This window comes from Dendropsophus ebraccatus, chromosome 3 (genome assembly GCF_027789765.1).
Source record: "Dendropsophus ebraccatus isolate aDenEbr1 chromosome 3, aDenEbr1.pat, whole genome shotgun sequence".
Classification (NCBI taxonomy): domain Eukaryota; kingdom Metazoa; phylum Chordata; class Amphibia; order Anura; family Hylidae; genus Dendropsophus; species Dendropsophus ebraccatus.
Genome location: NC_091456.1, coordinates 187,630,435 through 187,646,584, shown reverse-complemented (window position 1 = coordinate 187,646,584; position 16,150 = coordinate 187,630,435). Strand labels below are relative to the sequence as shown.

General features: G+C 45.7%; 2 protein-coding genes across 3 annotated transcripts in view; one reads left to right on the top strand and one right to left on the bottom strand.

Annotated features, from left to right (window-relative positions):
- LOC138786766 (gastrula zinc finger protein XlCGF26.1-like) overlaps positions 1–6,283 on the bottom strand; it is a 223,792-nt gene extending 217,509 nt beyond the window's left edge. The window contains exon 1 of one of the 2 annotated variants that reach the window (XM_069963804.1): positions 6,189–6,283. Coding sequence is in view for 1 of the 2 variants with exons in the window: in XM_069963801.1 (XP_069819902.1) it covers positions 5,903–6,131 (229 nt within the window). In the remaining variant the exon portion in view is untranslated. Of the gene's footprint in view, positions 1–5,902; positions 6,134–6,188 lie in introns of those variants that run through there. The other variant, XM_069963801.1, reaches the window with a different exon arrangement.
- Positions 1–16,150, top strand: part of LOC138786591 (oocyte zinc finger protein XlCOF7.1-like) — a 496,490-nt gene that overhangs the window by 246,760 nt on the left and 233,580 nt on the right. The gene's annotated exons all lie outside the window — the stretch shown is intronic.

Genomic DNA, 16,150 nt, shown 5'->3' with positions numbered 1-16,150 from the left:
TGTCTATATACAAGTCCCCCAGGGGGGCTTCTAGTTACAGTAAAAAAAAAAGTAAAAAAGTGTTTTTATTAATAAAAAATCCCCTCCCCTAATAAAAGTCCAAATCACCCCCCTTTTCCCATTTTATAAATATAAATTAATAAATAAACATATTTAGTATCGCCGCGCGCGTAATCGCCCGAACTATTAATTAATCACATTCCTGATCTCACACGGTAAACGGCATCAGCGCAAAAAAATCCCAAAGTGCAAAATTGTGCATTTTTGGTCGCATCAAATCCAGAAAAAATGTAATAAAAAACGATCAAAAAGTCGTATATGCGCAATCAAGGTACCGATAGAAAGAACTCATCATGGCGCAAAAACTTACACCCACACAGCCCCATAGACCAAAGGATAAAAGCGCTATAAGCCTGGGAAGGGAGCGATTTTAAGGAACGTATATTTGTTAACAATGGTTTGAATTTTTTACAGGCCATCAGATACAATATAAGTTATACATGTTATATATCATAGTAATCGTAACGACTTGAGGAACATGCATAACAAGTCAGTTTTACCATAGGACGGACAGCGTAAATGCAAAACTCCCCGAAATCAAAACAAATTTGTTTTTTTTTACAATTTGACAGCGCAAATGATTTTTTTCCGGTTTCGCAGCATATGTTATGGAAAAATAATGCCTGTCATTGCAAAGTACAATTGGTTTCGCAAAAAATAAGCGCTCATATACGTCTCTAGGTGAAAAAATGCAAGCGCTATGGACTTTTAAACTTAAAATGGAATAAGCAAAAGCGCAAAAACGTAAATAGGCTTTGACCTTAATGGGTTAATTGTGATGAATCTTCCAAAGGTTTTTTCGTTACCTTAGCTACAGTACTTAAGCATCTATGCGTGGTATCTCACCCCACTTTGAGTAATGGAGAGGTACAATCTGAGTTGAAAAAATATTTCTATTTTTTTTCCCTGAATCTCTGACTGCTGAAGAATATGCAATGGAATCATAGAGCTGCCCAGATTCACATTCGGAAGACAAAACCCTACGTCTTTTAGATCTTTGACTAGTAGATCCCTCTGACATAGTAACTGCAGGAAAGCAGAAGGCTTTATAGGCTCAGGAGGAGGTGGTAGTGGTGGAGGAAGAGGTGCAGGATTAGGCTCAGGCGGAGGTGGAGGCATAGCTGCCACAATTTCATCTTTCATCATTTTACAGATATCCTTTAAAAAAGATGCTCTATCCTCCTTAATAATATCGGAGATCCATTCTGCACAAATGTCTTTTGGTAGTAGAAGGCAATCTAGAATTGCGGAAAAACATCATCTAGTAGTAGAAGGCTTAGGTTTCTTCTTGGCAGGTTCCTTAGTCTTCTAGGATAAACAGTCAACTTGATATATATAATACAAAACCACCTGGTGACTTATAGTGACAGGAATAGAACAAGAACTATGGATCTCCCATGGTGATAAGGTGCTAATATACAGAACCACTCCCAGGGAGCTCCGAAGGAGAGCACACAGAAACAACGAATACATATTACCCAGTGTGCAAAAGTCCATGGGAGAACATATAAACAAGGAAGCAAAGCCTGGAGCCCACTTTCAGTTTGCTACTGAGCTGGCTTGTCGGAATTTGTGTCCATGATGGGAAGGTATTCAGACATCACAGACTAAGATGAACCGCGGGTTCAAAGAGCATAATCATTAAACTCACTGGGCCTCGTATCACAAGACAGATCTCCCGAGATCACATCCGGAGCAATAGACTTCACAGGACGTCACAAGCTTTGCGCGTGCAACGCCATTCCCAGAGGACCAATGGCCCATCCCAGCAGCCCAGAGGAACCGTCAATGTTCAGGGAAAGGAAGGATGTAAAAACCCCGATTGATCCAGATGGCAGAACTCCTCCAGGTCAGGGGTCCCTCAGCTTCACGACAGACCCCCTTCCTCTCGTGCCTGCCAATAGGGACAGGGAAAACACTGGTGAAGACGGGAAAGGGAGGGGCTTTTAATCTCTTGTGTTGTGTTTCTTGTCCCTGGGGTACGTCATGAGTCCTGTGGTGCTGTCGTGAAGCTGAGGAGAGAAAATAGGACTATTGACCACCTACACACCACTAACCTGCTGGACCCCAACAAGCAAGGCTTTACTGTGGGCAGATAACAGTTTTTTCTTTAATTTCTCTCATTTTCTGCATAAGTCACGTGGTGCACGTGGTCACTGTAAGTGACGACACCGACCCAGCCGGCCTCTGGCTGGTCCAGGGCCTATACTGTCAGTGTGAAGGAATTTTCTCCTCTAACACAGAACACATTGATGTTAACCCCCAAACCCCACCCCCACTCCAAAAATCATCACTTCTTGTTCACTAAATGAAAAATTAAGCAATTTATCTGTGTGTGTAAAAAGACAATAACGCTGCTGCGAGGGCACAGTGTGGGTATGAGTGTGTGTGTGTGTGTGTGTGTGTGTATGAGTGTAAATATACACATACAAATACAGGGGGACAAATGTAGCATCCAGGAGTAAGGTACCTGTGATCATGGACACCTGCGGACATTCACTATAATGGGAGGCCATGAGTATCTCACTTTATTGTACTTTCAGGGGATAACTTGCACTGTGTTGTTCTGTTGTGCACACTTGTACTGTTTTATAGTATTGAACTTTTCTCGGTATATAAGGTCTTTTTGTTATGTTCACTGTAATTGCACTGTACCTGCACCTTACTCTGAAGGGGTTAACATAAAGCCAAGCTATGACACAGGAAGCTTAGAAGATGGTAGTTTTCCAATGTTGCTGTGAGATGGTGTGCAGAGCTGAGGTTTTGGAGGGAAAAAACGAGACATGATGAACTTTTCAATGTTTATGTCTAGAAAGAAGCTGCTGTGTCATTCCCATAGACCTGTATGGAAACTCAATACAAGTCTCTGGCAGACTAAAGTTGAAACATTGTATCTGTTAAGACCGTGCTTCTTCACTCCACCCCACCCACTAGAAAGTTCTAATTTTCTCCCAAACAGTATAAAAGGAAGAGTCAGTCGGTCGCCTGTTGTTCTGCAGAGACCAGAGAAGTGAAGAGACTCTGCTAGACCGCACAGAAGACAAAGAAGAAGCCGCTGACTCTACAGACCCCGGGTCACCAGCCCCCTGCCCAGAGCACAAGCCTGCAGAGACCTAGAAGAAGACTGCTAGCTTAGGCCTCTCCCTTCTTCTGCTACAGGTCGGAGACTGGAGAAGCCGGCTCGGGGCTTTGTCTGTATTGTTTTGCACCTGAAAACAATTATCTCGTCTTTTCACTGGAGATGGTATCAAGAAGTGATTAAAGAGAAGGGAGAGAGGGGGCAACCTTGTGTTGCTCCTGTGAAGATGTCGAAGGGAAAAGTATTAAGTCGGTATTAATCTGGAGTTGCCGTCAGTTTGTGTAGAAGCTATAATATACTGGGAGAATATAGGGCCAAACCGTCTACGCTGAATAGTGGTGGGAATAAAGGGCCATGAGGTCTTGTCGGAGGCCTTTCCTGCATCTAAACCAGGGGTACTCAACAACTTTTAGTGAAGGTCCACTTACCGGGGTCTTTTGTCAGGTGAAGGTCCGAGCTGAACATCAGTAGGATTTTGTTTTGTTTGGTTTTGTTGCTTTACACAAACGTTGTTGAACTATTTACATACAGAATTGCTGCTTATTAGTGGGAAAACTATCATTTTCTCTCTCACAGCCCTTTAAAATTAGGTACACAGGGGGTGACTGCCTTAGTAGTATATAGCTCCCCTGTGTGCTCTCCCCCTGTAGTATATAGCCCCCCTGTACGCTCTCCCCCTGTAGTATATAGCCCCCTGTGCACTCTCCCCCTGTAGTATATAGCCCCCCTGTGCTCTCTCCCAGTATATAGCCCCCCTGTGCTCTCTCCCAGTATATAGCCCCCCTGTGCGCTCTCCTTCTGTATAAAGCCCCCCTGTGCACTCTCCCCCTGTATATAGCCCCACCTGTGCTTTCTGCCCCTGTGCTCTCTCCCCCTGTATATAGCCCCCCCTGTGCTCTCTCCCCCTGTATATAGCCCCCCTTTGCTCTCTCCCCCTGTATATAGCCCCCCTGTACTGTCTCCCCCTGTATATAGCCCCCCCTCCTGTGCTCTCTCCCCCTGTATATAGCCCCCTTGTACTGTCTCCCCCTGTATATAGCCCCACATGTGCTTTCTCCCCCTGTGCTCTCTCCCCCTGTATATAGCCCCACCTGTGCTCTCTCCCCCTGTATATAGCCCCACCTGTGCTCTCTCCCCCTGTATATAGCCCCCCCTGTGCTCTCTCCCCCTGTATATAGCCCCACCTGTGCTCTCTCCCCCTGTATATAGCCCCACCTGTGCTCTCTCCCCCTGTATATAGCCCCACCTGTGCTCTCTCCCCCTGTATATAGTCCCACCTGTGCTCTCTCCCCCTGTATATAGCCCCACCTGTGCTCTCTCCCCCTGTATATAGCCCTCCCTGTGCTCTCTCCCCCTGTATACAGCCCCACCTGTGCTCTCTCCCCCTGTATATAGCCCCACCTGTGCTCTCTCCCCCTGTATATAGCCCCACCTGTGCTTTCTCCCCCTGTGCTCTCTCCCCCTGTATATAGCCCCCCTGTGCTCTCTCCCCCTGTATATAGCCCCACCTGTGCTCTCTCCCCTGTATATAGCCCCCCTGTGCTCTCTCCCCTGTATATAGCCCCCTGTGCTCTCTCCCCTGTATATAGCCCCCCTGCGCTCTCTCCCCCTGTATATAGCCCCACCTGTGCTCTCTCCCCCTGTATATAGCCCCCCTGTGCTCCCTCCCCCTGTATATAGCCCCCCTGTGCTCTCTCCCAGTATATAGCCCCCCTGTGCTCCCTCCCCTGTATATAGCCCCCCTGTGCTCTCTCCCCCTGTATATAGCCCCCCTGTGCTCTCTCCCCCTGTATATAGCCCCCCCTGTGCTCTCTCCCCCTGTATATAGCCCCCCTGTGCTCTCCCCCCCTGTATATAGCCCCTCTGTGCTCCCTCCCCTGTATATAGCCCCCCTGTGCGTTCTCCCCCTCCCATATAGTATAAAAAAAACCAAACCACTTATACTCACCTAAGTCCTGCGCGTCCTCTTCTCTTCCTCCTGTGGCCGCACTGCAGCGGTCACTAGAGGCCGCCGGCGCAGGAACGTCACTCAGCGCCGACACCAGAGAGGGAGCGCGGCCTCTTGTGACCGCTGCGGCCAGTGAGAGGTGACTGACAGGGAGGGAGCCAATGGCTTCCCCTCTGTCAGTGCCGCTGCTGCCGCTCGGTATCTATGAGCGCTCGTTACGAGCGCTCATAGATACTTTCTGTACAGGGAGCAGCGCCGCAGCCGGGGTCCGGACAGCTGGCCGCCGCGGTCCGGGTTTGGACCGCGGTCCGCCAGTTGAGGACCCCTGATCTAAACTAAGTATAATGGTCAAAGGTCATGAGGGGTCACGAACTCAATCATTGAAAAATTCTTAACTCTAGTAAAAAGCACTCAAGCATTTTAGTGCTTGCTGAACATTACTGTCAGTCATTACCGAGCCATGTCTGTGAGCGCTGGGACTGTGTTTGGTCTCTTGTTTTAAACAGAGAAAAGACCAAATATCGGCACAAAGGGAACATGGAGCACAGTTTGACCAGATCTATAACATTCAGTTAAAAATAGATTTAAAAAAAAAAAAAAAAGTGAGTATATTACATAACCGCTTGTGATTTCTTTAAAAAATTTTCCCAACGCGTACTGCCAGGACTGTGGTGTATTATAAAATTTAGGCTGAATGATTATATAGCTGGAAAACTGACAGGACACAGAGCTTATAATATTCCACACAGAATAGTTACAGCCGGTGACTGAGGAGAAGGTGTGACTGTTCTCTGCATTTAGTGGTCACTACTCACCTGGGCGGTTACCTGTAGTGATGTCCTCCTTATACTGCTCATCACTGCTGTCATCTGTCTCCTCTTCTTTTACTATCTTGTCCATTACATTACTATGGATCAGTTCCTCCCTTGTAGTAATTTCTTCCTTATACTGCTCATCACTGCTCACATCTGTCTCTGGAGCATTAATATTGTTCCCATCTTCCCCCTGATTCATAAGATGTGAGAGAAATATTGTAGAAGTCATCAGACAGTAGGAGAAGTCAGGTGGGATGTACAGATCATAGGGAACATCTCCATCTACCTGATCCTGATCCTGATGAAGAAGAGGACGGGGACATCTCTCTGGTGCTGTTCTCTTACTGGATCTGACTGGAGGGAACACATACAGAGACTGAATTCATTCTTTCCATCCAGATAATACAGAGAGGAGGTGTGTATATAGTCCTGTCTATTACCTGCTGATGGGAGGGGCTGCTGATCCTCCAGCATCACATCCTTGTACTGATCCTTGTGTCCTTCTACATACTCCCACTCCTCCATGGAGAAATAGACCGCCACGTCCTGACACCTTATAGGAACCTGACACACACAATGATCACACAGTCATCCCCCCCCACCCCTCCAGTGGTGTTACTGTATAATATCCCAGCAGCCACAGTCTCACCTCTCCACTCAGCAGCTCCACCATCTTGTTGGTGACTTCTAGGATCTTCTCTTCCTCCATTTCCTCATGTATCAGAGGCCTCGGGATTGGGCTCAGGGTTCTTCCCCATCCTTCACACCCAGGGGCCCCACAGCGCCCACTAGAGGACTTCTTCACTACTGTGTAATCCTGTGTATGGAGAGACACATTACTATCACTCCATCCATTCCCAGAATCCCTCACCTCTCCAGTCCTATCCATCTGTTATTCCATAGATAAGAATGATGTCATGATGACATCACTCCCAGAATCCCTCACCTCTCCAGTCCTATCCATCTGTTATTCCATAGATAAGAATGATGTCATGATGACATCACTCCCAGAATCCCTCACCTCCCCAGTCCTATCCATCTGTTATTCCATAGATAAGAATGATGTCATGATGACATCACTCCCAGAATCCCTCACCTCCCCAGTCCTATCCATCTGTTATTCCATAGATAAGAATGATGTCATGATGACATCACTCCCAGAATCCCTCACCTCTCCAGTCCTATCCATCTGTTATTCCATAGATAAGAATGATGTCATGATGACATCACTCCCAGAATCCCTCACCTCCCCAGTCCTATCCATCTGTTATTCCATAGATAAGAATGATGTCATGATGACATCACTCCCAGAATCCCTCATGATGACATCACTCCCAGAATCCCTCACCTCCCCAGTCCTATCCATCTGTTATTCCATAGATAAGAATGATGTCATGATGACATCACTCCCAGAATCCCTCACCTCTCCAGTCCTATCCATCTGTTATTCCATAGATAAGAATGATGTCATGATGACATCACTCCCAGAATCCCTCACCTCCCCAGTCCTATCCATCTGTTATTCCATAGATAAGAATGATGTCATGATGACATCACTCCCAGAATCCCTCACCTCCCCAGTAAGCAGGAAGAGTATGTGTAGGGTGAGGGTTATTATCCTCTCGGCCATCTTGTCTCTGTCTCTCTCCATGGTTGATGGGTCGGTCTCTTATATAGAAGATATCAGCAGAGGATCCTGGAGAGATGAATAGAAAGTAGAGGATACAATGTATAATAAAGAATGGGAAGAAAAATTACAACTTGTCCGGCAAACAACAAACCCGGCACAGCGATATAAAGAAAAAAGTTATGATGGTGTCAAAATGTTTGACCTCTTGTGATGCGTCAAAGAAAGTCAACCTGGCTGCCCGCTACCCCCTCTCACAAGTGCATGCACCCCCCTCCAGCACCCACTAACCCTCCTAAGGTCACTATGTCCCTACTATTAGAGTTGTTATACAGTGTTAGAAAATCATGGCCACGTTCGTCTCGACACAACATTACTTTTGTCTCCAGTATCAGCTGTGGTTTCCCATTAACCCCTAGACGACCCTGTTCGTACAGGTACGTCCAGGATCATCTACGAGTGTTCAGAGCGGGTCCGTCCGCCGGCCCTGCTCTAAATCGCCACGGTCCCAGGTGCCGGATGTAGCCCGGGACCGCAGCTATTAGTAATTAAGTAATCAGATGCAGCTGTCAAAGTTGACCGCTGCATCTGATTACTTGCTGTAAGCCATCCCTGGTGTCTAGTGGGGTGGATCGACCCCCCTCCCCCCAAACAGGACGTTGTGTCGGAGGAAGGATCCACACATCCGGCACCGGCCAGGGTCTGCGCCGTAATGGCGCTGATCCTGGCTCGGCACTCGATTGCTTTCGGCTCACTGATCTATGCAGTACATCTATACTGGATAGATCTCAATGAGAGATCAGTGTACTTATACTAGAAGTCCCCAAGGGGGAAAAACTCTAACCCCAGGGGGGAATAACCCTAACCCCAGGGGGTCTTCTAGTATAAGTGTTAAAAAAAAAGTGTTATTATTGATTAAAAAAAAAAAGCCCCCTCCCCTAATAAAATTTTAAATCACCCCTGTTTTCCCATGTTATAAATAAAAATAAACAAAAATGTTTGGTATCGTTGCATGCGTAATGACCCGAACTATTAATTTATCACATTACTGATCTTGCATGGTAAATGGTTAAGCGCAAAAAATCCCACAGTGCAAAATTGCGCATTTTTGGTCGCATCAAATTGATCAAAAAGTCGCATATGCGCAATCAAGGTACCGATAGAAAGATCACATCATGGCGCAAAAAATGACACCTCACACAGCCCCATAGACCAAAGGATAAAAGCGCTATAAGCCTGGGAATGGAGCGATTATAAGGAACATATATTTGTTAACAATGGTTTGAATTTTTTACAAACCATCAAATAAAAATTAAACATGTTACATATCGTTGTAATCGTACCGACTTGAGGAACATGGATAATATGTCATTTTTACCCCAGGGCAAACGGTGTAAAAACAAATACCCTCCAAATAAAAGAAATCGTTTTGTTTTTTTTAACAATTTTACCACACATTATTTTTTTTTCCTGCTTTCGCCGTGTACTTTATGCTTAAATTCGGCCTGTCATTGCAAAGTACAATTAGTGGCACAAAAAATAAGGGCTCATGTGGGTCTCTAGGTGGAAAAATTGAAGTGCTATGGCCTTTTAAGCACAAGGAGGAAAAAACAAAAACGCAAAAATTTAAATTGGCCGGGTCCTCTAAGGGTTAAGCTAAGTAAAAAAAAATGCACCTAAACTGGAGACTAGAGTTGTGCTGCCTCTGGAAGAAACTCTAAGAGTGCTTAAAGGGGATATCCAATGTAGTCCATCCATGGTGCCCCTCATTATCCTAAACTTACCCAGCGAAGCCGCCAGCAGAGCTGTATAGGAGCCGTGTGCTTCCAGGACCTGCCATGATGTCACAGTCATGTGATCAGTCACATGATCAGGGGCTGCTGCTCAGTGTATGCAGGACTCTGCTGTGCTGGATGAGCTGAAGTGATGTGTATGCAGCAGAGCTGTGTGCAGAGCCGGACTGGGTCTGAAAAGCAGCCCGGGCACAAAACCCCCACCAGCCCCCATATATATCGTTGCCCCCCCCCCCCACACACCCATTTCGCCAACTATTTTGAACAGAAGAATTTTTAGTTCTACTTAGTCACATTACTTTCTTACATATGTGAAGCCCAGAATTATCACAGAAGAAAAATAAGTGTAAACTACCAATATAATCAATAATACCGCCATACACTGACCATATAGTCACCAGATACAAGGTGTACACAGATGCAGCAGACTATTACACCCTCAAGACTACAGAATAGAATACAGAAGTGATATCACATACCAGGTATACACAGATGCAGCAGAGTATTACACCCTCAAGACTACAGAATAGAATACAGAAGTGATATCACATACCAGGTATACACAGATGCAGCAGAGTATTACACCCTCAAGACTACAGAATAGAATATAGCAGTGATATCAGCTACCAGGTGTACACAGATGTTGCAGAGTATTACACCCAGCAGACTATAGAAGAGTATACAGCAGTTATCAAACGCAGTCACAGGTAGAATACAGAACAGTTACAGAGGCTCTGTCCGCTCTCCTGTCATTGTGCTGTTCCCCTATCAGACTCCCAAATATATTATCCCTCGCACAGTAAACACTTGCTGTTATTATTACTATGTCACACACTATTAGTACTATTATATAGTGTGGGAGCAGCAGGACTGTCCTCAGAAGATGCAATATTAGCTGTCAGCAGGGGCAGACACAGACAGCAGAGGACCCCTGTGCAAGGATGTGCCTGAGCCCCCCATAACCTAAGTATCCCCCCACTCTTGCCCCTACATAAGTGATTACACTGGACTCACAGGTGGCGTCTTCTCTGATCAGAGTTGCTCACTTTCTTTTTTCTTTCCCATCAGGCCCGGCCATCATGACTATTCTCCCGAGCACAATTCATCTCCGCAGAATCTGCCAGACAAAGAATTTAGGCTCCTGGCATTAGCACCATCCTCACTTCTATACACAGTCCCCATGAATTGCCACACACTGTAATAGTGCCCACTCTGTGCCCCCATATAGTATATATATATCCCCACTGTGCCCCCATATAGTGTATATATATCCCCACTGTGCCCCCATATAGTATATATATATATATCCCCACTGTGCCCCCATATAGTGTATATATATATATCCCCACTGTGCCCCCATATAGTATATATATATATATATATCCCCACTGTGCCCCCATATAGTATATATATATATCCCCACTGTGCCCCCATATAGTGTATATATATATATATATCCCCACTGTGCCCCCATATAGTATATATATATATCCCCACTGTGCCCCCATATAGTGTATATATATCCCCACTGTGCCCCCATATAGTATATATATATATCCCCACTGTGCCCCCATATAGTATATATATATCCCCACTGTGCCCCCATATAGTGTATATATATATCCTCACTGTGCCCCAATATAGTATATATATATCCTCACTGTGCCCCCATATAGTATATATATATATCCCCACTGTGCCTCTATATAGTATATATATATATCCCCACTGTGCCCCCATATAGTATATATATATCCCCACTGTGCCCCCATGTTCGTATGCCCCCTCTACGCCCCATATAGTTTTTAAATGCCCCCCTTTGTGCCCCATAGTGTTCTATGCCCCCTCTTTGCCCCCTACAATGTATAAAGTACTTCTGTGTGCCCCCTTAGTTTTATATGCCCCATATGGTTTTAAAATATCCCCTCTGTGCCCATATATAGCTTTTTCCATGCCCCCTCTTTGCCCCAAATACTTTTCTATGTCCTCTGTGTCCCCTTGTTATGCTATGCCTCCTCTGTGCCCCGTATTTTGCCACCACCCACAGTGCCCCACCAGCAGTGACCCATCCATAGTGCCCTACCCGCGAAAAACAAACAAACATCATCTTACCTGTCACCCGTTCCTGCCGCTCCTCCCCCGGCAGCGCGTGTCTTCTCGCTCATCTTCCGGCTTAGGCAGCATAGTACAGGAGACTCTGCCTGGGCCGGACGTCGCAGCCTCTATCAGACGTCAGCGTGTGCGTGTGTCTTTAAGACGCACACGCTGACGTCACACGCTGACGTCTGATAGAGGCTGCGACGTCCGGCCCAGGCAGAGTCTCCTGTACTATGCTGCCTGCGCCGGAAGATGAGCGAGAAGACGCGCGCGCCCGGGGGAGGAGCGGCAGGAACGGGTGACAGGTGAGTTGTTGTTGTTTGTTTTTTTCCCCCTCCCGGCCCACCACGCAGTCTTCAGCCCGGCAGCGGCCCTCTGCTACTGATTAAGCAGCACAGCGGCAGAGGGCCGCGGCGGTGCTGTTTATTTATGTCTTTTTTTTTTTTTTTTTTTGCAGTCTGGGCGGCCCCTGGACTGGTAATCCGGCCAGCCCAGCAGGCATTTGCCCGGTTTGCCAGATTACCAGTCCGGGCCTGGCTGTGTGTGTGTGATGTGTGTGGAGCAGAGCTTTGTGTGTGTGTGTGTTATATATGCCTGCAGCAGAGCGCTGTGTGTAATGTACATGTAGCTGAGCTGTATATGTGTAATGTACATGTAGCTGAGCTGTATATGTGTAATGTACATGTAGCTGAGCTGTATATGTGTAATGTACATGTAGTTGAGCTGTATATGTGTAATGTACATGTAGCTGAGCTGTATATGTGTGTAATGTACATGTAGCTGAGCTGTATATGTGTAATGTACATGTAGCTGAGCTGTATGTGTGTAATGTACATGCAGCTGAGCTGTATGTGTGTAATGTACATGTAGCTGAGCTGTATATGTGTAATGTACATGTAGCTGAGCTGTATGTGTACACAGCTAGTAGAGCTGTATATGTGTAATGTACATGTAGCTGAGCTGTATGTGTGTAATGTACATGTAGATGAGCTGTATATGTGTAATGTACATGTAGCTGAGCTGTATGTGTGTAATGTACATGTAGCTGAGCTGTATATGTGTAATGTACATGTAGCTGAGCTGTATATATGTAATGTACATGTAGCTGAGCTGTATATATGTGTAATGTACATGTAGCTGAGCTGTATATGTGTGTAATGTACATGTAGCTGAGCTGTATATGTGTGTAGTGTACATGTAGCTGAGCTGTATATGTGTAATGTACATGTAGCTGAGCTGTATATGTGTAATGTACATGTAGCTGAGCTGTATGTGTGTAATGTACATGTAGCTGAGCTGTATATGTGTGTAATGTACATGTAGCTGAGCTGTATATGTGTGTAGTGTACATGTAGCTGAGCTGTATATGTGTAATGTACATGTAGCTGAGATGTATGTGTGTAATGTACATGTAGCTGAGCTGTATATGTGTAATGTACATGTAGCTGAGCTGTATATGTGTAATGTACATGTAGCTGAGCTCTATATGTGTAATGTACATGTAGCTGAGCTGTATGTGTACACAGTAGAGCTGTATATGTGTAATGTACATGTAGCTGAGCTGTATATGTGTGTAATGTACATGTAGCTGAGCTGTATATGTGTGTAATGTACATGTAGCTGAGCTGTATATGTGTGTAATGTACATGTAGCTGAGCTGTATGTGTGTAATGTACATGTAGCTGAGCTGTATGTGTGTAATGTACATGTAGCTGAGCTGTATGTGTGTAATGTACATGTAGCTGAGCTGTATGTGTACACAGTAGAGCTGTATATGTGTAATGTACATGTAGCTGAGCTGTATATGTGTAATGTACATGTAGCTGAGCTGTATGTGTACACAGTAGAGCTGTATATGTGTAATGTACATGCAGCAGAGCCCTGTGTGTAATGTACATGTAGCTGAGCTATATATGTGTAATGTACATGTAGCTGAGCTGTATATGTGTGTAATGTACATGTAGCTGAGCTGTATGTGTGTAATGTACATGTAGTTGAGCTGTATGTGTGTAATGTACATGTAGCTGAGCTGTATATATGTGTAATGTACATGTAGCTGAGCTGTATGTGTGTAATGTACATGTAGCTGAGCTGTATATGTGTGTAATGTACATGTAGCTGAGCTGTATATGTGTAATGTACATGTAGCTGAGCTGTATGTGTACACAGTAGAGCTGTATGTGTGTAATGTACATGTAGCTGAGCTGTATATGTGTGTAATGTACATGTAGCTGAGCTGTATATGTGTAATGTACATGTAGCTGAGCTGTATATGTGTAATGTACATGTAGCTGAGCTGTATGTGTGTGTAATGTACATGTAGCTGAGCTGTATATGTGTAATGTACATGTAGCTGAGCTGTATGTGTACACAGTAGAGCTGTATATGTGTAATGTACATGTAGCTGAGCTGTATGTGTATACAGTAATTTCTGGCACAGGCAGCCTGCAACACACCGGCCTTGGCAGCTCACTGCTTCAGCCCTGCAGCACTTAAAACTCTCTCCTTTCCTGCTCAGCTACCAACATTTGACTTCTTCAATGCAGCTTGCATCATATGTCAGCAGCCTCCTCAGGGAGGACCCGATTCGCTCCATTCCCACAACTGCTAGGGGAGGTATCGGGTCTAGCAGTAGCCATGGTAGCTGGTTCAGCCTGCAGTCACTCCTGAATTACTTGAATCCACCCGCAACGTACCTACGACTTCGACCAGCAGCCACTGAAACACCAGGTGGAGTATTTAGATTCACCCCTGACCCTAAATGTTACTGAATTGATGCAGTTCTGGGCAGAGAAACTTGACATTTGGCTCAAGCTCTCATTCCCAGCCAGCAGCTTTACATCGGAGAGGGTATTCAGTGCAGCAGGGGCTATTGTCACACCAAGGAGAACAAGGCTGTGTTACCAGTCTGGACAGGATCCATTTCATTAAGATAAACCAGGCCTGGATAACATCGGATTTTAATGCCCCCCGGGATGTCAATGAGTAAACCACCAGTCACCAATCATGTACGTGTCTATCCAAGGAAAGTCCAGTCCAGCATACATTACCTGTCAGGTCTTCTCCTCCGCTCTGTCTTCCTCCCTGGGTCCCGTGCGCTCTAGCTTCAGAATGGCCTGTCAGCTGACGGAGCGCTCAGCCAATCACAGGCCGGGACCGCCACGGCCTGTGATTGGCTGAGTGGCCTGTCAGCTGAAAATGAAGCTAGAGCGCGCGGGACCCAGGGAGGAAGACAGAGCGGAGCAGAAGACCTGAAAGGTAATGTATGCTGCAAGGACATCGGTAACGATGTCCCTGCAGCCCTTGCTCAACGGTGGAATAGGCCCAGTAAACGAGCGGCAATCTAGCAGATCGGCGCTCGTTTACATCGTTGATCGGGCCCCCATCGGCCCGTGGAATAGGGCCCTAAGGGTCACACAGAGGACATTTCCCCTATTGTTAGCGATAGCCGCGGGGTCAATCCCTGGTACTTGTGCTAAGGAATAATACTTATAGCATCCAGCTTTTCTGGACAAGCAGTGAGACGAGACTGTGTTCCCGCATAGTTCTTTTCATCAGTGTTTTGCAACCAAAACCAGGTGTGGATTGAAAAGACAGAAAGGCTATGTTCACACACTAGTGAGACTGAGTGGATGGTTGTGATTTATTGGTAAAGAATTGCTGTTATTTTGAAATAGTGTCCGTTACTTGCCATTAAATTTTGGCCACTCACTTTCAACAGTGTGTGAACATAGCCTTTCTGTGTTTTCAATCCACTCCTGGTTTTGGTTGCAAAATGCTGAGCAAAAATACTGTGTGGGAATATAGCTTTGGAAGGAATTTTTTTTTGTTTTTAGGAGTGACCAAAGTGAGGGTGTGAAGGTCGCTTAAACCTAAGCCGAGCTCTGGCGACCCACAAGATGCTATGTGCTGTGTGCACAACTATGTCTTGAAAGATCACATCATGATTAAATCACGAGCCCTTAAGGACTGTGAGTTTGATGGTGCCCATATCCAGCTTTTCCCAGATCTCTCCTGGATCACCCTGCAAAAGCGAAGGTATCTACGTCCGCTCCTCACAACTTTGAGAGACAATCAGGCCACATACCGCTAGAACGTTTGTTGAGAAGGATGGCAGATCAGCTGCCCTGTGTGACCCGGTTAATCTTCCTGCACTCTGCGAGACACTTGGCATCCCCATGCTACAGATTGCCGAGTGGACTGTTGCCCGCTTCATCCTTCTCCTGCGGAGCCTTCTCCCTTTTGGGTTTATGGCCTTGTACCAACTTCCCAATGGGAAGAGTTCTTGTGTTCTCTTTCTTGTTTTTTTATGTGTTCAAGTTCTACTCTTCATACATGTTGTGTATGGAGGACATTAATTAAGTCCGGCGCCGGAATTAAAAATGTTGCCGCATCGCTGATGGTTTGCAGATTTACGTAGAGACATATCGCCGTAGTGTGCACACTGGCGTAGGTTTCCTTATGGTTTAAATGAGTTAGCGGACCCAGAGCCCTTCGTCACCTAGGATCATAGGTAGGGAACTATGATCCTTCTCTGAAATAGCTGGCAGACATTCACTCTCGGGCTTGCCTCCCTCTCCTGAACAATGCCAGCTATCCTCTGAATTTCCTAAGTTGATTTGAAATGAATGAATGAATGAATAAAACCCTGCTAAAGACTATCACAGGATTCCATAAAACAATATATAGGGACATATTTTGCTGAAAATGAGGGGTCAGTCTCATCCCAAT